At 43.0% G+C, this 22808-nt stretch overlaps 1 protein-coding gene across 2 annotated transcripts in view; it reads right to left on the bottom strand.

The window, feature by feature from the left end:
* Positions 1–22808, bottom strand: part of EP300 (E1A binding protein p300) — a 78096-nt gene that overhangs the window by 11687 nt on the left and 43601 nt on the right. Inside the window, exons 7-25 of one of the 2 annotated variants that reach the window (XM_029079319.2) lie at positions 22595–22688; positions 21845–21982; positions 20878–20995; positions 20259–20436; positions 17832–17909; positions 16928–17037; positions 16394–16549; positions 15624–16061; positions 13161–13340; positions 12612–12768; positions 10683–10801; positions 9585–9824; positions 8630–8718; positions 6401–6481; positions 4375–4431; positions 3303–3380; positions 2366–2433; positions 983–1133; positions 192–338 (exon numbers count right to left, since the gene is read on the bottom strand). In XM_029079319.2, the coding sequence (XP_028935152.1) occupies positions 192–338; positions 983–1133; positions 2366–2433; positions 3303–3380; positions 4375–4431; positions 6401–6481; positions 8630–8718; positions 9585–9824; positions 10683–10801; positions 12612–12768; positions 13161–13340; positions 15624–16061; positions 16394–16549; positions 16928–17037; positions 17832–17909; positions 20259–20436; positions 20878–20995; positions 21845–21982; positions 22595–22688 (2677 nt within the window). The remainder of the gene's footprint in view (positions 1–191; positions 339–982; positions 1134–2365; positions 2434–3302; positions 3381–4374; positions 4432–6400; positions 6482–8629; positions 8719–9584; positions 9825–10682; positions 10802–12611; positions 12769–13160; positions 13341–15623; positions 16062–16393; positions 16550–16927; positions 17038–17831; positions 17910–20258; positions 20437–20877; positions 20996–21844; positions 21983–22594; positions 22689–22808) is intronic. The other variant, XM_029079320.2, reaches the window with a different exon arrangement.

Raw genomic sequence — 22808 nt, 5'->3', positions numbered from 1 at the left:
CCCCCAAACTTTATCATCCAGCAGGCCCAGAAATGGCAACAGAAATGCCTGCGAATGAAAACAAAACACCCTTCCCCTAGCCCTCAATTCCCTCCTTCCCAGGACCCCCATGAGGGCTTGGACCGTTCATCTCTTCTCCAAACCTCACAAGTTACCCTTCCCACAGCCGGAGCTTCCAAAGTCAGTCTCACCTCTGATTGGGTGGGGGGCAGTCAGATCCATATTCTTGAACATGCATGCCAAAGAAGCACAAGTCAACCCCATCGATCTCTTCAAAGGCAAAGAGTGCTTTTGTTCGATAAGGAAAGGACTCGGCCATCTCTCCACTATCTACAAACCTAAAAATTACAAATGGGAAGGAAAAGTCACAAAAGAGTCAACTCTTGAATTCCTGGGGTTAATAGGGAAAAGTGTGAATAACGACGACTGGGGAGGTAACTTGAACTTCGGTGCTGAAACAGGGGACCCGACTCAGTGATGGGGAAGACGGTCTTGGGTCAACAGAGCCTAGAAAAAGCTACTTTTGTAGACCCTGGTTGCTACAGGACTGGAGACAGTCAAAAGGGAGGTGGGTGTGCAGCTGGAAAGACATTTAAAAATACACTTGCTTCGGATAAGCCACTTGAGGACCATTAAAAACTGACACACCACACACCTGTGACCGAGTGCATGCACCCTGAATACACAAAGGATTAACTATCTTGTTCCCATTTAAGCATACACTGGGAGCCTGCTGGTCTCTTGCCCATCAGACCGTTTACTCAGAGGGCAGGAAATGAGACTTTTACTGAATGCTCCTAAATGCTTAATCCAGCGCTTTGCACACAGTCAGTGGTCAATACAGAAAACCAAACGAAAGACACTACCTAGTACAGGCAAGAGAAGATCATGTTATTCTGCTGGAGAGTTTCGGTGCTAACGGGGAAATCCTTGGGAGGTAAAACAGGAAAATTAAAAGCCTAAGAAAGAGAAGAATACGCACCTTGCTTTCATTCCAGGTTTAACTTCCACAGTTTTGTCAGAAGCATGAACTACCCGAACAGTGACTTCTCCTGACTCAGGGTGATTTTGCCTCCTAAGAAAGTCATTCACTCGGTTCTCCAGGAAGGTGCCAAGCCTGGTGGATGGTAGCCCTACACATACAAAAACCCCCCATTTCATTAGCATTTCCAATATATGCTATCATCCAACATAATACTTTTCCTTATAGGGGATAAACCCAGTTAAATTCTATTTTGTTTTCAGAGGCAGGTTCAATTTCCAAGGCTGAATTCACAACAGTCTAATTATTCATTCCAACTACTAAACTGAAGTTAAAGTGTCTGACAAACTCCGGGACCGGTTCTAAATATTTGTCAAAGGCGAATGCATTCCAGAGCCTCAGAGAATGCATGCTGCCCATGTGCAGGTAGTGGTTGTAAAAAAGCCTCTTGCTGCTTTCTCTCCCATCTGTCTGGAGCCAAGGCTACCTGGGTGCCTGAGGCTCCCTGAGGTCCTTTTCAAGAATCAGAATTCCACCCAATGAAGTCCCCAAACCAGAAGCCCTGTCCACAGATGGCACTCTTACATGGCATTATTCAGAAAGCATCCCAGTGACCGCCTCTGAGAACAGGACAAAACCACTTCTTCCTTTACAACTCCCTCAAGAAACTTTTTCTTCTCAGCAAATTCAGAAAACCTAAACCGTGGTGGGGCATAACTCTTCAACCTTAAAAAGATTACATGACTATTCGGTTGTCACCCAGGTAGACTTTTCCATGTTTTGAGGTAATTAATAGAAGCCTAGCAAGGTGCAGCAATCCACTCCAGCCCCAGAAGGGAACAAAATGAGTGCTCCAGCAGGTTTTGTTTTGAAATTAAAGATTTGGCTGGTATCTACACAACTAGAAAGAAAATGATGTAATCAAGCCATATTCATTACCCGTTCCTTACTAGTGACAGTACATTTTGGTCAAAGAACTGGGGATAAAGGGAATTAAAATCCATCCCCTCTTTAGCCACTTCTCTGCCTGAAGAAACCTCTCAAAAGGAAAAATGCAAAATACTTTTGTCTCACCCACTGCCTTTTGTCTCACCCACTGCCTTTTGTCTCACCCACTGCCTTTTGATATATGGCCTGGGTGGTAGTTTACAAAAAAGGTATTCTGAACTAAGCCTTGAAGTGACGGCTCTTATCATAAAGTCCATAAGCAGCCATTTCACACTGGAGTGGATATTATTCAAATAAGTTGAGATCATATGCCTTATGGTGAAAGGCTATTTGTCTACCCATCAAGCTCTTCAGAGGTCTCCCTCTAATATACGAGATAACAGGCTTTAAGCTAATGGTCCGAGCTCAAAACGTGCTCGGAATAAGGAAACTTACTTTTAGCAGAGAACTTGTTTTCTTTCCTAGTTCGCCCCGTTTTCTTCAGACATCCATCACAGACAAAGCTAGAGTTGAGGGGGTGGGGGAAGAAAGAAAAAAACGATATATCTCTTCTGCATTACTGGAAAGTACAATTCATGATAGGCTTGAAAACTAAAACCAAGAATCTTCTATAGTGAGGACCTATAGGGAGAAACTAAAATCAGGTGGTCACCATACCTGAATATGTAAATGACCACCAAGCTAGCCAGGAAAGAATCTTCCTCAGGCATGGGGACATTTTCCACAAGTATAAGTCTTCTTTAGACAGTTTTAATGTGAACTCAAGAATACCCAGATGGGGCATCCACTTCCTTCTCCTGCAAGGGTGGGACTAACCGGACACATTCAGGTGCCTGCATGTATACGAATGGCAAATTTTGCAAAAGCAAGATCAGGAATCTGCTTAAAAGTCATTTTTCCCTAAATTTTCTGACGAAATAATCACTCTAGTGCTTAGAGTTGAAACCTTTTGCACACCAGGCAGGAATGAAGTTGAACTGGGACAGGAGCAGGGGTTTTAGGCTTTTCTATAAAACACTACACATCATCATTGCACCCCTCTGATGGTGCCTTGTTAAACACAAATGGCTTCAAAAGGAACTTTTGTATTTAGTTCAGACACCACAGATCACTCCTTACAAAAGGTGACAAAACAAAACTCCTGGTGTCAATCACTTTAGAGAAACCCAAAAAAATCAATAATAGTAAAAAAAAAAAAGTCATTTTATCAAACGACTAATAAAATCAAAATAATCTTAAGTTTGGCAAAGAAACTCTACAAACTTGCAGGCATTTTGTGTCATACAGGAATAACAGTTTTAGAAGCTTACAGAACCAATATAAAAATATGCCCAAGACTGTACAATGTTTGGAATAGAACCAGAACCCTTACCCGGATGGCCAAATGATCTCATTGTGGAGGACACAAATCTGATGCATCTTTCGGCCACACTCAGTACATTCGACAAACCTGAAGGGGACAGAGCATACTTACAGTTATTAACTCAAAATAACTTGCATACCTCACCATCAAACCCATCAAATCTCTTGCACTTCCCTTCTGCTCTGAGAGGATCCATTTAAACAGAAAGAAATACAGGCACAGCAATTTCTAGGGCCCGGGAAACAACAAAAAGATCGGGGATGGGGTGATCACGGAATTGCTATGAACCTAATTTCCCAGACATCAGGAGTGGGTGCTCCTAATAGAGCCTGATTTTGACGGTTCACAACAAGCCAAAGGAGATAATTATAAGCTGAGATCCATAATGATCTTTCAAAATCTGGAACTTACAAGCCTCAATTTTTTAGTATGCCAACCCTTCTGAACCTGTTGAACTAGCTAGTCCAAAGAGCAATGCTCAGTCACTGCAGATGTAAACAAACTTCTAGACGGAAGGATGTCAGAAGGAGAGGGGCGTATGGCTGCTCAATAGGAAAGTCCAGGCCTACTGCCTGGCTAAACCACCGACTGAGCTGCCTGTTAACCAGTTACTATTCAAAGCTTTCAGTTCTGACCATGGTTTCAGCCAGTCACTCTTCCTTCGGATGACCTAGAACACATGGCCGTTGAATAAATTCTGATCCTCTGCGTCACAACGCTATAAACCAGGACGTTACACAATCAGTCCCTCAAGCAGACTGGTGTTCAGTTACTCAAACATTCAGGTAACAGCATCAATGAGAAGATTTGTTTCCCCCTGTGTCACACAATAACGGAAGTGAAATACACTCCCCGGAAAAGGACGATGCAGCTTGGTGCTGAGAAAGGGTGCGGGACTACCTGGTTGACTGACCCCAGCTGTTCAAATAATAAATCAGTACCAATTCTGCCTTTCAACAAAGAGAATGAGACCACTGAAGCAGGTTGGAGGGGGAAAGAATGGGTAGAGGAGAAAGTTTCCGGCAGTATGAAAATGGGAAAACACGTCCAGGCCGTCCAAACGGATTCCTGAGTTACTTACAATTCAGGGTCCAGTGTATCATTTTTTCTTTTGGAAAACTGCTCTTTATTTATTGTACTATGGAGAGAGGAAAAAGGGTGAGTATAAGTTGGGGGGGTGGGGGAGAGACAAAAACACTAGCAATACACATTCCAAAGCCTAACAAAAAGTTCAAGAAGAATACTCTAACTAGAATTTTTTAAGACTGCTGTTCGTAAAAACAGTTTTCACAAATGAAAGAAGCTAGCATAAAATGCATAATCATGGTTGCTGTGGTATTTGGCACTTCCAGTTGTTTTTACCATATTTTAGAAATGACTTGGTGCTGGAGAAAGTTTTAAAAAATCACTCCTGTCCACCATATCAGGGTCTGATGTTTTAATACCCCTCCTTCCCAGCCATCTTTGCTCAGATCTTATAGTCTCACCCATATAAAAAATTCAAAATGGTTCCTGGAGTGAGGTAAGTCAACTAAATTCGATTAATTTTAGTGGAGTCTGTCAATTGAAATGGCTGCTTTTCGGGGGGAAAAGTTGGTCTGTTGGTAACATGCTTATTTAGGGTTTTACTATTTCCAGTACACCAAGTGCTGATTTGGGGGAATAAAATTATGCAGCTCAGTTTTAGTTTACTTAAACAATAATTTTACCATAAATCTGTATTCCCACTACATTACTGACCAGTTTTGGAAACACCAATCCCTCTTTAGATCATGAAGATCTAACAAAATCCCAAGTCAGATGTGTCCCTCTGGTTTTTTGTGATCCATCACGCCCAGTGACTTAGAATGAAATTCTGGACAGTTTTACTACCTTCCTCCCTGACCATTAAGGTCCAACCTTACAGCCAGATGCAACAGACCCTCACAAGGGCTAAGATAGAATGATACCTCCATCAGGATGATTAAATGATCTGCTAAGTGGAGATGTGATTATGCAAACCACTTTCCCATCCAGATTCTGTCACAGTCTGCATGTCTCATACACGATACTTAAAACATTTTCAGCACCGACCACTCCGAGCACCCTTCGCTACTGCTTTTCCTAAAATGGCACTGGCCTGCCTAATGACCAGTCATTAGAAGTCAACACTCTGCTGGCGGTGGCCTTCCCCTATAAAACTCAGGAGAGTGAACATGTCCTGACTCTAGTAATAACTGTTAGCCACAGTTCAACATCAAGCACTGCCTCGACAAAAGGAACAGAAATTCCTCAGAGCTCCTGAATGTGCACATTAAAATCCTAAAATCCTTCACCTGGATGAGCCCTTGAGATGATTTGGCCCTGCCAACTGCCTCCCAGGTAACTAAATAATTCTTACTGGTCTCATGATTACCCATCTTCCTTTTTCTTTAGTTGTTCTATTTATTTTTATAGATTAAGCATGAAGGAAAGGCTCGAGGCCAGAATAAATCAAACTCGATATCAGCAAACAGGTTCAGCTCAAGTCTGGAGAGACTAAGACTTTCAGGAGCTGTTTTAAAGTCAAATCCATTTTGGAGGCTCCCCCACTCTCTGAAACACGCAGTCCCTGCTAGAGAGAAGTAACCTTTGCAAGTTCTTTCTTTTGAGTCAAATCTCAAAGACTAAAGATGGGATGGTCGGGCACTGTAGATGTGACAGGGGAAGCTTTTAGAAAGGTTTCCAAGTCTTTCCTTATTTTTTTTTTTTTAAGGTCAAATTATATTCTCGGGCATTTCAGTAAACTCAACTCCACCACAGTGGAAATGGCTTGGGAGAACGAGAAAGGTCAAATCAACCTTGCCCACAATGATTCAAAGGAATCGCTCGATATTAAACTGACAATTATGAAAATGAATTGGGATAAGAAAAATGCTGCCTCTTATTTATGGTGTTAAGAGGAGCGACATTGTTCATACAACAACGTGACACTGTTCTCTAGAACAAGAACTTGTACAGTTCTAAAGGCATCTAGAGAGAGCTGAGTTGGGATGTGGAGAAACTGAACTGAGGAAGAAGGCCAAACAAGGTAAGACGAAAGCTTTCAAAATGATATACAAGCCACAAGCAGACACACGGTTACTTACGTTTGAGGCTGGGATGGATCATCCCCCAGAGAAACGCTCTCCCCCTGGATTTCATTGAAACACTTCTCACAGAAATGATACCTGTCGGCAAGAAGGCCATATTGGGGTGAACTGTTCCGTTCACACAACACAGCCCAAGCCAAGCAACGGAGCCACCAATCACAGCAGGCCAAGGAGGGGGACGGGAGCAGAGAGCAGGTCATCAACGGCGACAAGGACATTCAATGATGTAGATTTATGGGCCCCCACAGTTTGTGTTTGGATTGTTTGGTTTGTTTTTGTGCAAAGCCAAGTGCAGACAACGACAAGCATGAGGGAGAAATAAAAAAAAAAACAAAACACACAAAAACAAACGAAGAAATGAGGGATTGCAGGACAACAAAAAACACAAAGCAAGACAAGACAACACAAAGCAGAAAGCCAAGGCAAAGCACAGATTAGCATTAAATCTCTTAAATGGGATCACAAGCAGCAAATGATTACAGCAAATAAAACAAAAGAATATTCCATTTAAGCATACCCACACCCTCTCATTTTAATAATCAATGCCACTTGAAGCAAAGAATCAAAATGAGGAAGGGGGAAGAGTGCATCGGCAAAGGGAAGAATTGCGACTTCAACAGTAACTTAAGCCTAGCCATCCTATTTTCCTCAAAACCATCTGCGAGATGAAAGGAATCATCTGTCTTTTTCAAAAATCAGGGATTGGAAAGCCACAGAATTCTCTCTTCAAAGAAGGGAGTAAAGCTTGGACTATTGACGCTTTCACCAATTTAATGGCCAGAACTAATGGTGGTGAAAACCACTCTCATGCATTGACTTGAGCTGCGGACAATTTCAATAGTCAAAAGGCCAAAGAGAAAGGGGGGGTGGTGTGTATGTACATGCTCACACTCACTTCAGTAAGTTGCCAAATAAACAAACATCGGAGTGATCCAATTTAGAAGGAGGAAATAAGACAAATGTCAAGATGGCAAAATGGGGGAGATTTCATGCCAGATACTTCTCGCATTCCAAACCCAACATGTTTTAATGGCTCAATTAAGTAAAACACACCAAAAAAACATAAAAAAAAACAAATGAACAACAAAAAAACAAAACAAAAAAAAAAAAAGGAAAAAAAAAACTGTGGCCCCTCAATCACCACAAATCATGTTTAACTATAGTGCACATAACATCCAAAAAACCCTAATTTTTTTTTTTAAAGGAAAAAGCGACAGTTTATCAAAGCCAGAAATGCACCTATAGCACACAGGTTCAACACAAACCAACAGTAAGGGGTTGCCATCACTAAGGGGATGACAGGTTACTTAATGGAATTCTCCAGCCTTGTCTTCACTTTATTACAGCATGAAAATTGAAACAATGTTTACACTTATATTGTCTGCTAGCTCTTGAAAATGGAAGACAAATTAGAGGAACTAGGGGTGACAAATAACTTCTTTGATTTATTCACTAAAGGAAGGGAGGAAGACTATTTTGGACATAGAATATCCGATTAATTGCTATCTACCCACAGCCCAGCTCCTGGAAGGTGGAACGCATTTAATAAATCCTAAAATTATTAGAGCAAGTCACCAGTTGTTAAGAGAGAAAATAATTTCAACATGTGCACATATAAAAATCAGAATACATCACACACTGCATTGCAACAATCCTCTGGGTAAAGTTCCATTCCTGGAACTTCTCAATGCCAACAGTTTGCCAGAAGCCCCCCTCTACACTCCTGGTTTGAGTTTACAAAGACCCACTGGCTCCACACCCTAATTACTTAAAAATAATTCTAAAAAAAAAATTCAGGCCGTCAACAAGCTTTGAATGAGGATTGCTGGGCACTCAGAGAAAGGAAGAATTGTGCCTGGTACGGTACTAAGTGTTCAGTACAGTGCTCTGCATATAGTGAATGCCCAATAAATACGACTGAGTGAAAAGGAAATCAGGTCAGCATCTTTATTTTGGTGCTCAAATCTAATTCATTTTGAAAATGTCAAACTGCAGAACAAACTGAATAGAAAAACAGAGCTAAACCTCTCCTCTCCCCTCTGCCCCTCGCAGAAAAAACACAGGGCAAGGGAATAAAGGTTCCAAAAGTTTGGCCATAAGGAAGCTACCTGTCTAGCAGACAATATAAGCTAATGCTTTAGGTTTGTAGCACGCATAGGCATGCCTGGCCTCAGACTCTCACAGGGCACAGGAACACTTGCTTTTTTGACCAGAGGTCTTGCTCACCTGTTCTGGTAACTGTAATAAGTGGCATCTCGAGGAATTGTGCATAACTGTTTGCCGTAGCAACAAAGTGTCTGGGGAGAAAACTCCAACTGCAAGAGAAACAGAATTTTAAGTCCCACATTTAGGCATGAATGGCAAATGCTAACACGTGACAAACCAATTTTCTATTTGGCATATTACTTTGCCAAGGCAAGTCCCTTTTCCACAATTATGTAAAGATAGAACTATAATTTTCCCCCAACGAGAGGAGGATAACGTGGGAGAAGATAAGAAATACATTCGCCATCATTCATGTAATCAGAGTTGCTCCAAAATCTATAGGAATGCATACAAAAAGGAGCTCCATTTGAGAAGCACACGATTAAAAGAAATATTATTAAAGGACAAATGCCAAGGGAGTTCAACTTTAGAGCCACATCGGAAGTTTCTCCAAGTCTGAGAGAAAGCTGCAAAGGAGGGGCTGGACCAGCAAGGCCACTTCATCCACAGTGGTGTAGGGTTCACAAGACTGTAAATGCACGGACGTGGTATCCCAGGACCAGGGGAGAAGATGCTCCAAACTCTGGGCCACTTGAGCTACTCGGGTTCATGGAAGTGAACCAACTAGATCCACAGCATTTCCCTTAAAGCTATGGCTCAGGGACAGGCTGGGAAAAAAAATCCTTAGCCAGCCCAACTTGAGCCACATTTGGATGGCAGGTCACATTCTCAGGTGGTGAACAGACTCATGAGCCACTCCAGAAATGCCAGGTGCATGAGTTTGGCTAGGGGTTTTGTATGATCATCACTGTGCCAGGATTTTGGAATGAAAGGCCAGTCTTGGGAGAAGGGGGCAGGGGGGCACGACTAAAAAAACCCTCACAGCTTTATCCCTTGAGGAGAAGAGAAAAAAAAAAAGCATCAAGAGAAATTTCTAAAATCTGAAATCACTGGCAGTTTGAAATGGAGATCTTACCTTTCTCCCACAGCAATAGCCCAAGCTCTGCATTACTGGGTCGATTTCTTGCTCAAACACCTCAGCCAATTTGGAGCAGTATTTATACACCCGGGACGTCTTGCGGTTATACAGCCAGGCGTTGTTGAACATGAGCCAGATGTCATCCACGTACTGCCACGGCTCCTGATACTGCCCAGTGTCTAACTTCCTCTTAATGGTGGAGAGGTCCATGGGGCTCTTTACTATGTCAAAATAATCCTACAAAAACCAAAGGGCACAAAGAAAGACAGTTGGAAGAGGAGACGAGGCGTACTCCCGGAATTCTGGCTAACTTGCTGGGAAACCCTTGGATCTCCTATCTGAAGGTCTCGTCACAGAAGCGATCACATCGACGACTTTCTACTTTACACTTGTGACAATCCAGTAGAGACTGTTTATGCTCCGAAATCCCCACTGGCCATCATCCCGTATTGCAGCCATTTCAGATTCTAGGCAGAGTACCTATGATATTCTGCAGGAAACTAACTGCTTGAGCTCCTCCCTCTGCTGTATCTTTTTACAAGGCATTAATCCCTTTGTCACTTCAAGCTCCACTTGGCCACAGAGCTACCTCTTTCTGTTCCTCTAACAGCACTACCAGCTTCTCTAACAAGTTTGCCCGACCCCTGCAATAAAACATGGGGTCAAGGTCTTTCCACTAGCCAAATACAGAGTCTTTAGGGCTGCTCTCGAGACTGGGGGAGGGGGGGCAAAGGTGAGGGAGACAGCAGGGAAAATGTCAGGGGATGGTTTTGCATCGATTAATTCTTCCAAGTACGGCACCCGAGAATCCTACTGACAAACAGGATATCCTGTAAATGAGGACATTCGTAAGGCTAATGATTTACAGTACTCTCCCACCCAGCCCCCAAAGGGGGGCTTAAACAGTATTGATCAGTTGTATTTATTGAGTGCTTATTATACGTGGAGCACTGTACTAAGCGATTGGGAGAGTACAAAGCAATAGGATTAGCAGACATGCTCCCTGCTCACAATGAGCTTACAGTCTAGCGGGGGAGACCGACATTCGTATGAACAGATACGTAATTGATATCAGAAAAACCTCCACACACTTACAGGAATTCCTAGAAGCTGGGGGTCCACGGGTTGGCGGAAGGGAAGGGATTCCGGATCCTGACGATAAAGTGCCTCCAGTGTTGGCATAAGTGCCTGTCGTAATTCTTCCGGCTTAAAAACTTTGGAAGAACATAAAATGAAATGAGTGGAAAAGCATACAAGCAGGAGTGCCTTTATTTTCATTTATGATCACCGATAAGCGCTTACTAAGTTCCAGGCACTGTACTAAGAGCTGGGGTAGATCATCTCGTCTTCATCCAGGGTATTTACTAAGTGCTTATTAAATGCTGAGCACTGTATTAAGCATTTGGGAGAGTAAGATACAACAGAGTTGGTGGGCACGGATCGTTTACGGTCTAGAAGGAATACAAGACAATCGGGTGGGGCACAGTCCTTGTCCCAAATAGGGCTCCATAGTTTTAATCCCCATTTTATAGATGAGTTTACTGAGATTCCCCCAAAATTAAGCAGCTTGCCCAAGGAGCTGAAGTTCAGTAATAATAACTTTGGTATTTGTTAGGTGCCGTTCTAATGCTGGGGTAGATAGAAGGTACTCAGGTTGTCCCACATGGGGCTCACACTTTTAATCCTATTTTACAGATGAGGTAACCGAGGCACAGAGAAGTTAAGTGACTTGCCCAAGGTCACCCAGCAGCCAAGTGGCGGAGCCGGGATTAGAACCCCTATCCTCTGACTCCCAAGCCCGTGCTCGTGCCACTAAGCGACACTGCTTCTCTAAGAATCTCGACTCTAAAATCTCCAAGCCTCCAAGAGAATTCAGGGAGGCCTAACAAGCTAAGTCAGTAGGGGTTTGGATGTGGCAATACTGCGTTGTGTATAAGGCTCAAATACGCGGTGATATGAACAGTGCCCTCATAGATGGTGCATGGACTTTGGAAGAGACAACAGAAACTGATGGACCACAATAGAACAAGACACCCAGTGGACCCACATCTGCAGATGATAAATTGCCCTGCAAAGGAGGTGTCCTAATTCAGTCAGGCCACTTGGGCACCACTTAGCAAGTGGCTTTGTCAATACTATATTTACACACTAGTGTTCTTTTGTAAATACCCCCTTTCCCCCTGTTTTACTAATAGGGCATAGTAAATCTCTCCTCAAAATCACTAGAGGAGGACTGACATCTCTGAATGCCCCACCCCCTGAGATCTGACACCAGGTATTTTTGAGTGGTTATGTATCAGGGCCTTCTGATCCGTCATCTATCCCTGTACTGCAGCCTCCCTGGCCTAGGTGATCTGAGGGCTGTCCTCAGAGCCCAGGGAGGCTGGAGCAGTGTCTTTGAGCATCAGCTGTGAATTTTGCAGACCGCCCAGGCCAAGCATTAGTTCAGTGCCCTTGACTTTTCTCCACAAACCTGAATGACAGTCTAATGACTCCTGATATATCCCACTAGTCACTAATCTCAGTCGTACGGCTGCATCCCTTGGGCTGTTGAGTAGGCACAACATTTCCTCACATTTCTGCACCTCCGCCTTGCTGGTCCCGCCCACAGACCATAAGCACCACGTGACTCAAATGAGTGTCTTGTATCTGGCACACATTTAAGTACTTAACAAATACCACAATTACTATTACCGGGCAATATGCATAAAAGAGTGTTCCCAATGGTACCTTCGGGGCGATACATATAAATATCTAAGAGTGAGTTTTCTTTCTTCACTCCAACAGGCTCAACCCAATGAATACCTTCACATTTATTTAGAGCTCTACATTTCCCTTTCAAAAACACATGTTCCACGAGACGGTTCTTTCCCTTCCTCCGAGCATACAATCCGGACTGTAAGCACGGTGAGGGCAGGGATTGCTCTTTTTTATTGCTGAACTGTACTTTCCAAGCACTTACTACAGTGCTCTGCACCCAAGCGCTCAATAAATACGATTGAACGGATAAATTAATGGACTTACTTTTTTTCTTGGACTGTCCTGGGGCTGGTGAAGACTGAGTGGCTGGAGTACTTGGTTGGTCTTCCTCTTCTTTTATTTCAGTCTTCCCTTCAGCTGCTTTCTCTTCAGATTCCATAGGTTCTAGCTTACAATCTTCTGCCACTGATGCCACTTTTGCCTAGCAGACAGATAAAAGAACTCCTTTGCAAATAGCCTTATAAACTTTGCTTGGAAGCTCCCTGGTGGAGAAGGCAACCAGAGAGTTGGATTTCTGTGAAGTGACCTGTTAAGGTTTTTGACATGCCTGGTTAAGCAACTCAGGTAGCTATTGGAACACTTTACCTGGCAAATCACTTACTCTGGATTTTTTTTTCCAGGTGCACTTAGGTATCTGAGCCCCAATTCAATTATGATACACACTTTAAATGAGGTAGCAATCCCCACTAAGAGAATGTAAACTAGAAGGTGTCACGGAAATCACAACTCTCCCCACAAAGCTGATTTTTCTAGGCAACTTTTTACCTAAATCTGGACAAAACACAATATATTTTTTTTTTTTGGTCTCCTCACCTCCTGTTTGTCCTCTGACTGGGCATCTGTGGTTTCTGGTTGCTCATCTTCCATTTTAGGCTCCATTTTCACTTCTTGTGAGGGCTGCTGCTCCGGAGCAGTCTGAGAGTTTACTTCTGTACTGCTGGAGGATGGGGGGTTAGATACCTGCCCATCAACGCTTACAGCTGGTTGAGAGAGCTGGGTGAAAGAGGGAAGAAAAATGCAAGCATTTAACTGATAGCCAAGTCTAAGCTATGGGGCACTCAGAAAAAGTTGCTAACATTTGCTCAGGGGTTACATTTGATCTTTATGCTCGTGGTAGCTGATGAAATCCTAGAAAACCCCTTATTAGCTCTCTAAAGAAAATTTCTGGAGAACAAATAAGATGTTTTACTCTATAGGTGTGAAAATTCTAAAATCCTTTGAAACACTACGAAGTAATACTAAGACTATGTATTAAACTGCACATTTCTCCCATTGGGATTTTTAAAGGCATTTACTAAGTGCCCTACCATGTTCTAAAAACTGAAGGATATACAAGGTCATGAGACTTGACAGTCCCTGTCCCAGATATATCCCAGATGAGGATGCTAAGGTTCAGTGAGGTGACGTTACTTCCCCACGGTCACACAGCAGACTAATGGCAGGGCGGGGACTCAAACCGGAGTCTTCTGACTCCCAGTTCCATGCACTTTCCATCAGGCCAATGCTGCTTCTAAAGAAACGGGCTAGTCGGGAAACTTGCATTTGAGGGCAGAGGGTTCTATTACTTAGAACACAATTCTTTTATCCTTAATTTTTTGATTCGAATTTCAATATCTGTATGTAGGCCTATTATCTTATTAAATGCCCAACTACTCAATTATCTGTGGTAATGGGGGAGGTACCAATAAAGTTCACAGATTATCAATTGCATTTATTGAGCAGTTACTGTGTATGGAGCACTGTACAAAAGTGCTTGGGAGAGTAAATAATAGTTGGCAGACATGACCCTTGTCCTTAAGGAGTTTACCATCTCAAACCCTCAATTCGGCCTCTGTTTCACACTACCTCCCTCAAGAAATGTTATGGCTGTCAAAAAGTACAGAATTGACCTGTCCTACCACCAAAAACATGAAACAATGGCAGTAAATTGAAAGGAGAGCACAAATGAAAAATATAACTTAGATGCTTGGTTACAATTGCTCTTTTATGGTTTTTGTTAAGCGCTTATTATGTATCAAGCCCTGTTCTGAGCAGTAGATACGCATTTACCTGGTTGGACATAGGGACTGTGTCCCACATAGGACTCTCAGTCTAAGTCAGAGGGAGGAGGATTTAATCCCCATTTTACAGATGAGGTAACTGAGGCACAGAGAAATGAACCAACTTGCCCAAGGTCACACAGCATATAAAAAACAGAGCTGGGATTACACTCGATCCTCTGACTCCCAGGCCCATGCTCTTTCCACTAGGCCACACTGCTTTCTCTCATCTTCAGAATAAAATTTAACTGACCTAAGCAACAAGGACCCCAATCCATTTTATATGACATGAACCTGAGAAGCAAAGTCACATAACTAACTGGGCTACCACAGAACACAATGAAGACTTTCCACAAATATTCCACCAATAATTCCTTAAAAGGGCTTGGGGCACTTTAAATTTCCTTAGGGACAGGCCGTTCTTTCCAACAAATGGATAAAGTTTGAAATTATTTAATTATTTGTCGACTTCACTGTCAGCAGCCAAAGGACTGGAAAATAAGCACGAAGCTGTTCCAGGGCCTCATTCAGCCATGAACATCACATTACCAAACTGAAATATTTTTTGCATCATTAAAAAATAATCATTAAAAAAAAATTCAGAAAATTACAGACTCAGCAAGATTCCGGGATGTAAAACGCTGCAAAAACTGCCCCCAACAAAACTACTGACGGGCATCTCATTAGCAAAAACACCAAAGAAAGCAAGGTCCCAAATGGGAGATGGTTTTCTTGGAAAGGTTTACCAAGGGTTAGCCTAAATCTTACTGCACGTGGCAGTGCTCACCAGAGTGGTATGTTTCAGACCCACAACTTCTTCCACTCTGCCATCTCTACATAAAACAGGGCCAAGGAGAAAACTGGGTCTTTCATATGATTTAATCATCCATTTAATCGCCTCCTCTTATGGCCAATAAAATGGCCATTCAGGTGCACTACCGGAGTGAGACACAAAAGCATATGGCCACTCAGTCTCAGGTAGAGGCCAATTTATGATTCTGCTACCAGAAGGACTGTTGGGGGGTAATTTGGCACACAGAGACCACCCTTTAGAGAACGATTATCGAAAGGAGGTGCAAACTCTCCACAAAATCCAATCAATCGTGCAACATTACACCCCAAATTGAGGGCTCTATTCCCCCATCAACTATGTCCTCCGGTAGGGCTAAATGCGCTTCTAACCCTTTCTGCATGAAAACCCCCGGACGCAGTAATAACGAAAGAGGCTGGTTCTTACCGGCGTCGTGGGTTGCTGAGGCGGCAGTGGAGCTGTTGGAGTAGGCACAGATGCCGTTGTGCTCTGCTGCGAAAGAGGTTGCTGCTGGGACTGTTCAGCTGCAGGCGGAGCGGGAATCGGAGGCTGGACTTGTGGAGGCAACTGTGCCTGAGGTGGTGTGGGAGTCTGCCTTGGAGCGGGGTGCAGGGGTTGGGGCTGTGGACCGGGGGGCATCGCTGGGGGAGTCGGGGCAGGGGCCGCAGGAGCCGGAGCCGGGGCCTGTTGGGACCCCATGCCCGGAGGGGTGTGGTGAGGCGTAGGGGTTCGACTGGGTACGGGAGAGGGTGAATTCCGATGCAGAGCTGTCTGTGGGAGAGGCGGGCAGTGAATATGGCTCCCTTGAGAGCCCGGGGCCATTGCAGGAGAATTCCCGGAGCAGGAAGAATTAGACATTTGTGCCTACAGAAAAACCGGGAATATACAAATGATCGTCAAGCGCAAACTGGAGATCAAAGAGGGCGATGTTTCTACACGTGCCTGTTGCAGGTCTCAAGATATTTAACACCTCTGTTTTGTCAACAGTTGAAAACCAAGTTTGGTGGGTCTTTTGCTAAAAAGCAAATGGCACCACCATTCAACCATCTCAGGGATCGCTATCCTACAAATCTGTAATTACCCCAATTTCTAGAAAAATCCACATTTTGCCCCTACCCGCCTTTATCAGTTCCCACTTTTCTGCCATTTCCAACAGCCCAGTTCCAGAAAGCTTTACATGCTTATAAAACACCTACTTGAGACACTGGGGTCTGATTGCTAGGCTGAGCCATAGGCAGGCTTGATGGATTCATTCCTTGAGCGGAAGCGGAAAACTGATTCTGCAGGAATTGGCTCTGGCTAGAAGGTTGTCCAGCCCCTGGCTGTTGCATCCGAGAGGCAAATCCCATCTGCTGTTAACAAACCACATGTGCCAAAAAGGACTTAGTCATATCTTCGTCCCAAAAGCAACAACTCGATGAAGCAAATATCAATACATTTATTAAACTACCTTGTTTACCACCCCCAGATTCTATTATTGTTGTTGCTGAATTGGACATTCCAAGCGCTTAGGACAGTGCTCTGCACATAGTAAGTGCTCAATAAATACTATTGAATGAATGAAGTATCGCTTCCCCACTGATGGGTGCAAAAATGTTTGGGGGGTTCAAGGGTGTGTACTGAGATTTTCCATCTGCATACATTTGCCTACTGGTCCAACCGTTACATCAGTCTTTCAAAAGCAACTGAAAATCCCCACTGACCCATGGTAAAAGAAAAAGGACACTGACCTGGTTCATGGCCCCGGGCTGGCTTAGCTGTCCAGGGTGCTGAAGGGGAGGCGTCTGCCGCGGGCCAATGGATGGCAGCTGCATGTTTATCTGGCCAAATTGATTCATCCCTGGGTTTAGAGAGGCAAAACGTCAGGGGGAAATCATTTCACGGAATTAGGCTTCAATCCACTGCTCTGTATTTCTGGATTATCAGGTGTTTTGCTTTAAGCACATCGTTATAAAAGCTGAAGCCCTCCCTCCAGCTTTGTGTGTTTACATAAAGCAATGCCCTTTTGACCTAACACAATTTCAATCAGGTTCACACCTTTGGGAAAAGGCAAGTATCCCACTTACAAGAGCTGTTCTAAGTGTTTCTATGACAGGATTGGGGGGGGGCGCTTGCTCATATTTCTGCATTGCACTCCTTCTACCCTCCAAGGGCCACCAAAGTTTGGACACTAGTCCATAAAGTTACATTTCTTATCCATTTCTCTGGAAAAGTCTCTGTGGAGTACTTTCCAAATGAGTCTGGAATAGTAAGAATGCTAATAACGCCCAAATTTCTTCAGGTCCAACAAATAAAAGCAAGGCGACATTTACTGAACTATGGAGTTGGAAGATTTCACACTCCCATACAGTCAACCCGTACTAAAATATCATCTTTCGGTCAAGTTTCTGAACAGCAGTTCTAAAATGAAATACTTCATCTAGTTATCCAATCGCCAGTAAAGTTCCCTTTTGGTCAGTAATCAGGCCTCTTGGCGACAGGAGGAGGAATAAGATACTCCCTCAATTCCTTCTCCCAACCACCTCCTTCTATTTGCCCAAGAGCAGGACTTTGATGCCCTGAAGTAGAAGAATACCCAACTCAGTTTCAATCATATTGGATGATTCTATTAAGTCAACTTTCCCTTTGACTTACCTGGCTGTGGGGGCATTCGATTCATCATCTGGCCGGGCACATTGGCACGGATCATACTTGGGTCAGGTAGAGGACCATCTGAAGGAAAGTGAAAAGCAAGGGCTGAGTCAACATGAACCTTCAAGAATGAAGTTCAGAAATTTGGTTCTGCACCACCAAAAACAGAACTTTGAGTCTAGTCTTGAATAGAACACAGCATAACTAAGTAGTTTCCTATTCAACGTGGCTCAGTGGAAAGAGCACGGGCTTTGGAGTCAGGGCTCATGAGTTCGAATCCCAGCTCTGCCACTTGTCGGCTGTGTGACTGTGGGCAAGTCACTTAACTTCTCTGTGCCTCAGTTCCCTCATCTGTAAAATGGGGATTAAGACTGTGAGCCCCACGTGGGACAACCTGATTCCCCTATGTCTACCCCAGCGCTTAGAACAGTGCTCGGCACATAGTAAGCGCTTAACAAATACCAACATTCTTATTATTATTCTACCCACACAAAATAGCAGTGTGATCTTTCTACATGCTAGCGCAGAGAGAATCAAATTGAAAAATCAGACACCTCAACTACCACTTCATACCTTCTTCAACGCTGTTTGCATCTACATATAACACATTCTATAATAAAAGTATTGATGAAAAAACAAAAATACATCATTCAATTCAGGATAGTAATAGACTGCTAATGCTCACGTATCTGGCAAATGATCCAACCTGCTGGTTTCAGGGGGCAAGTGATATACAACGGATTAATCCATTCCACACTGTTCAGTAATAAATATGGTAAGAAAAAGTGGTTCAATTTGAATTGGGACATATCCTTCTGAAAAACTGTCCTCTTCCATTTTTGTTGGATTTTTGGTTTCACAGAACAGTTTCCTTTTGGTTGGAATGTATCAATATTACAGAAAACATAAAAAATGGATTCAAGCAGTGTAAAGGAAGGAAGATGTAAAATTAGCACTTTGTATTAAAAAGAGAATATTAGATACTCTGTTGTAGTGTACACTCTCAATTACCTAGTTCAGTGCTTTGCACATAGTAAGTGCTCGATAAATACCATTGATGATAATGATATTAGATGCCTATTCTGAGAAAGGAAGTAGCATAAAAAAGAGGAAACATTTCCTTAACAAAGAAAACTTCTTCCATTTTATAGAAAGACAATGGAAATTAAATCATGAAAACATTGCTCTTTTTCCAATTTGGTATTGAATGAAATATTTAAAAAGCAACGTATCAGTACAAAGGAAATGGTTCAAATTTAAATAATACACACAGTGAGTATGAGCTCTAATCATAATTTAAAAGACTGCTTAATAAAAAAAAGAAAGCAGCCCATATTGACACCAATCTCCAATAAGATAGAGAGACCCCTCCACCCTAAACAAATTTGTCTTGGGCTCATAATTTTCAAAAAGAATTCTGTGTTTCAACAAAAGTAGAACCAATACAATCAAATAAGGACACTGATAGAAGCTTTTCTAAGTCGGGCACTCTAAAGAGCAGCTTCTACACGCTTAAATCATGTTTCTAGAGGTTTTTGAGACAAAGAATGTGAAACCACTGCATGAGTATTCATTATCACAATGCAATTTTGTTTGACAGAGCATGTTGGAAAGGTACACACACGGCGTACACCCTTTAAAACCCAAAACGTCAATTTTCTAGCAAAGATATGGAAAATGAAATACTGGCAAAACATAATTGCCACCACTGGTGTTTGGCCAAAGTGCCAAGATAAAAAGATGTACTGGGGCATCTGGGAAGAGCCACAGGACCTTGGAGGATGGGTCCCTCCCATCAGCACCACATCTACCTGGCCCACCAAAGTAATAATAATAATAATGGTGGTATTTGCTAAGCGCTTACTATGTGCAAAGCACCATTCTAAGCGCTGGGGTGATACAAGGTGATCAGGTTGTCCCACGTGGGGCTCACAGTTTTAATCCCCATTTTACAGATGAGGGAACTGAGGCACAGAGAAGTTAAGTGGCTTGCCCAAAGTCACACAGCTGGCGAGCGGCAGAGCCAGGATTCAAACCCATGACCTCTGACTCCCAAGCCTGGGCTCTTTCCACTGAGCCACGCTGCAAAGTACTACCGCCATGATCAGGGGCCAACTCGGTCCCCTGGCTTCCATAATCTAACTCAGTTCTTCAAATCTAACAAGTATTTCTGCTCTCAAATCTTTTGACCTCTTCTTGAATCTTGAGAAGCCACTTGTTTATGTGGACAATCTCAAAGGTAGGTCAGAGAATCCAGCAAGATGAACAGATGCTAGAATTCTTTGAAGACATAGAGCTGTTTCAAGCCCATCTAGCCAATGAAGATTTAAACAGCTTTTGGGAGGGGACAGGGCACTCCATCCCGATACATTTAACCTCCCAAGATTCCTCCAACATATTAGCACCACCACCAATCACAACAGCTCTTACTAGCAGAAATTCCTGGCTGTGGCTGCCCCATACTGGGTCCTTGATTCATGGAGGTTGGCGGCGGCATGCCTGGGGCATTCGGCATCATGCTCTGTTTCTGGAGTCTAGTTCTCCGCTTCTCCTCCAGTTCCTTCTGGATCTTATAGATCTTCTCGGCTAACAGATGATAGTACTCCGCCTTTACAATTTTGGGGGTGAAGGAGCAAGGGGGGAAAACAGGTTAAATGTAGAACATTTAAGTGGAGATGAATTTACTCATGTAGATTCGTTGGCAAGGAGGAGAGAGAGACGAGACTTAGACCTGTTAGCTTGTCAGTGGCCTCTTCATTTCTTTAAACACATGTTGGGTTAAAAAGTACTACATCGCTGCAAGATATCTGCTTTAACAACTCTTTTCAGCATTTTTAATAGTTATAGATATGAAATATTTCAGCTAAACTTCTCTCTCCCACAGAGCGTAGTTCTAGCTTTTACTAACCAGTCAATAAAGATCTAACATAACTGTAATGCCTCCAACTAGATTTACTACCATAAGCTATCATATCAGACTAGCAGGCTCAATCAATTTTAAGATGATCACAGAAAGAGTGAAATCTATATATTGAGAGTGGATACTTACTCGGCTATTTGCTGATTCGTACATGTCACCTTCTACCTTCCGAGCATATGCAACCAAATTTTCCATTCGCCTGTCTTTCAAAGCTGCAGGATCAGGAGTAGGAAATATGGCTTGGACACTGAAATAAAAGAATTAGTGGTGTTTTTCACCATGTTAAAAAAAAAAAAATCCTCCCAGCCTGTCATTAAACTAGATGGAACAAAATCTCCAGGATTTATTTTAAGAATGAGTAATACAAAGAGCAACATCTAAATGGACATACAAAGGGAGAGCAAGAGCAGATGTGCAGGTGTGAAAGCAGATATATAGTGATCACTTCAAATACCCACTGTCCTCCCCAATTCCATTCCTATAATCCCTCAAACCCATTAAGTAGTTAAAAATGGGCACCAGGCATGATTGTCCTGAAGAAACATTCACAGAAGGAAAATTCCCTAAAAATAACCAATTACTAATTTGACGGAAAAAACCCCCCCACAAAACAAAAAACAATGCACCTCGTTTCTATTGCTATCCAAGAACCCCCCAACTTCAATCTGCTATTTCTTAAGCACCCTCTCAAGAGGCAGAATGAAATCCAAAGATGGTACCCATGCAAGGAGATCACACAAAGAGCCAACACAGATCCTTACAAAGCTGGGTGAATCTTTCAATTAGAAAACTGGGAATACGGGTGGGGGTGGGTGGGAGGGGAGAAACAAGGGTGTCGGCAGGGAGATGGAGTAGAAGAGACGACAACTACTTTATAGGATTCACGTCCTGTTTCTTATAGAGGAAAAGCAGGGTGGGAATGAGGATCACAGTTAGATAGGTAAAGGACAAGAGGTAGGAGGCAAGAGAGGGAATGCAATAGAAGCCAAAAGAGGAATAGAAGGAGCAGAAGCAAGGAAGGGGAACTAAATGTTGTTAATTAGGGTTCTATTAGCAGCACGCATGGGGAAGAATGAAATCATGCCAGCGTGCTTACAGTTTATGAACAAGATGGTTTCGGAGGTCCTGAGTAATATCTTCATGCCATGGTTTCCGAATTCCAGTACTGGATGGTTGGGCTGCTGTTGGCATGGCCCCCAAGTTGGCAACACTGGCATTTTCGCTCATCATTGGGCTTTAAAAAAGGAGTTATAGATATAATTTACCAAGTAGAGGGGGTCTTGAAGAAAGACTGGGAGAGAGGGTTTTGTCAAACTAGAGTTCCCATAATATTCACTATGATTTGAGGCTCATAGGTTGACAGTGCCCCTCTCCGTTTGCAGCTTTAAAGTGCTCTGAGATTTCTCACGCTACAGGATTCCCTAGCACTAGGGAAAAAGGCATGAGTTCACTTCCAACATCTGGACCAAGGAACCACCAGGACTTTTCCAGCATGTATACAGCCAGTCCAATTCCTTAGTAGATAGGCCCACCTTGAGGGCTAGTTCTACAAGAGGTCAAATGACGTATTTTCCCCAAGGAATGAAGAAAACCCAACTCCACCCACTCTCAGGCCAGAGTGTGTGGACCGAGGGAGGGCTCCTTGGTCTTTTCTGCCAGTGCGGAATTTCCTGTTGGCCTGAGGTCTGGGGAGGCTGACCTAGTCTTCCTCTGGTCCCACCCCTGCTCTTTCTAATGTAATGAAAGAAATCATGCTCAGTGAAGGAAAATCTTTCCTTTTACTTTGGGGAATCCAATCAAGTATCAAAAATCAACTCCTGGATTGGAAACAAAATAGAGAACTTACTTTTGAGAATTCATCGCTGAATGCAACATTGAATCAGAAAGCAGACTGGGGGTTTGAACCCCCACTCCTCCATTTACTCCCATGGGACTGGCACCTATATAACCAAGAGAAGATCTGCATTTTAGACAGCTTCTTTTCAGAAGACATTATTTTATACACCACATAAAAATAACTGAGACTAAAAAACCATCACAAAAATGTTACATTTGTGTAA

Source organism: Ornithorhynchus anatinus, chromosome 14, assembly GCF_004115215.2.
Source record: "Ornithorhynchus anatinus isolate Pmale09 chromosome 14, mOrnAna1.pri.v4, whole genome shotgun sequence".
In the NCBI taxonomy this organism is placed as follows: domain Eukaryota; kingdom Metazoa; phylum Chordata; class Mammalia; order Monotremata; family Ornithorhynchidae; genus Ornithorhynchus; species Ornithorhynchus anatinus.
Note: the sequence above shows the minus strand (reverse complement) of the source record. Positions and strands in the feature narration are given on the sequence as shown.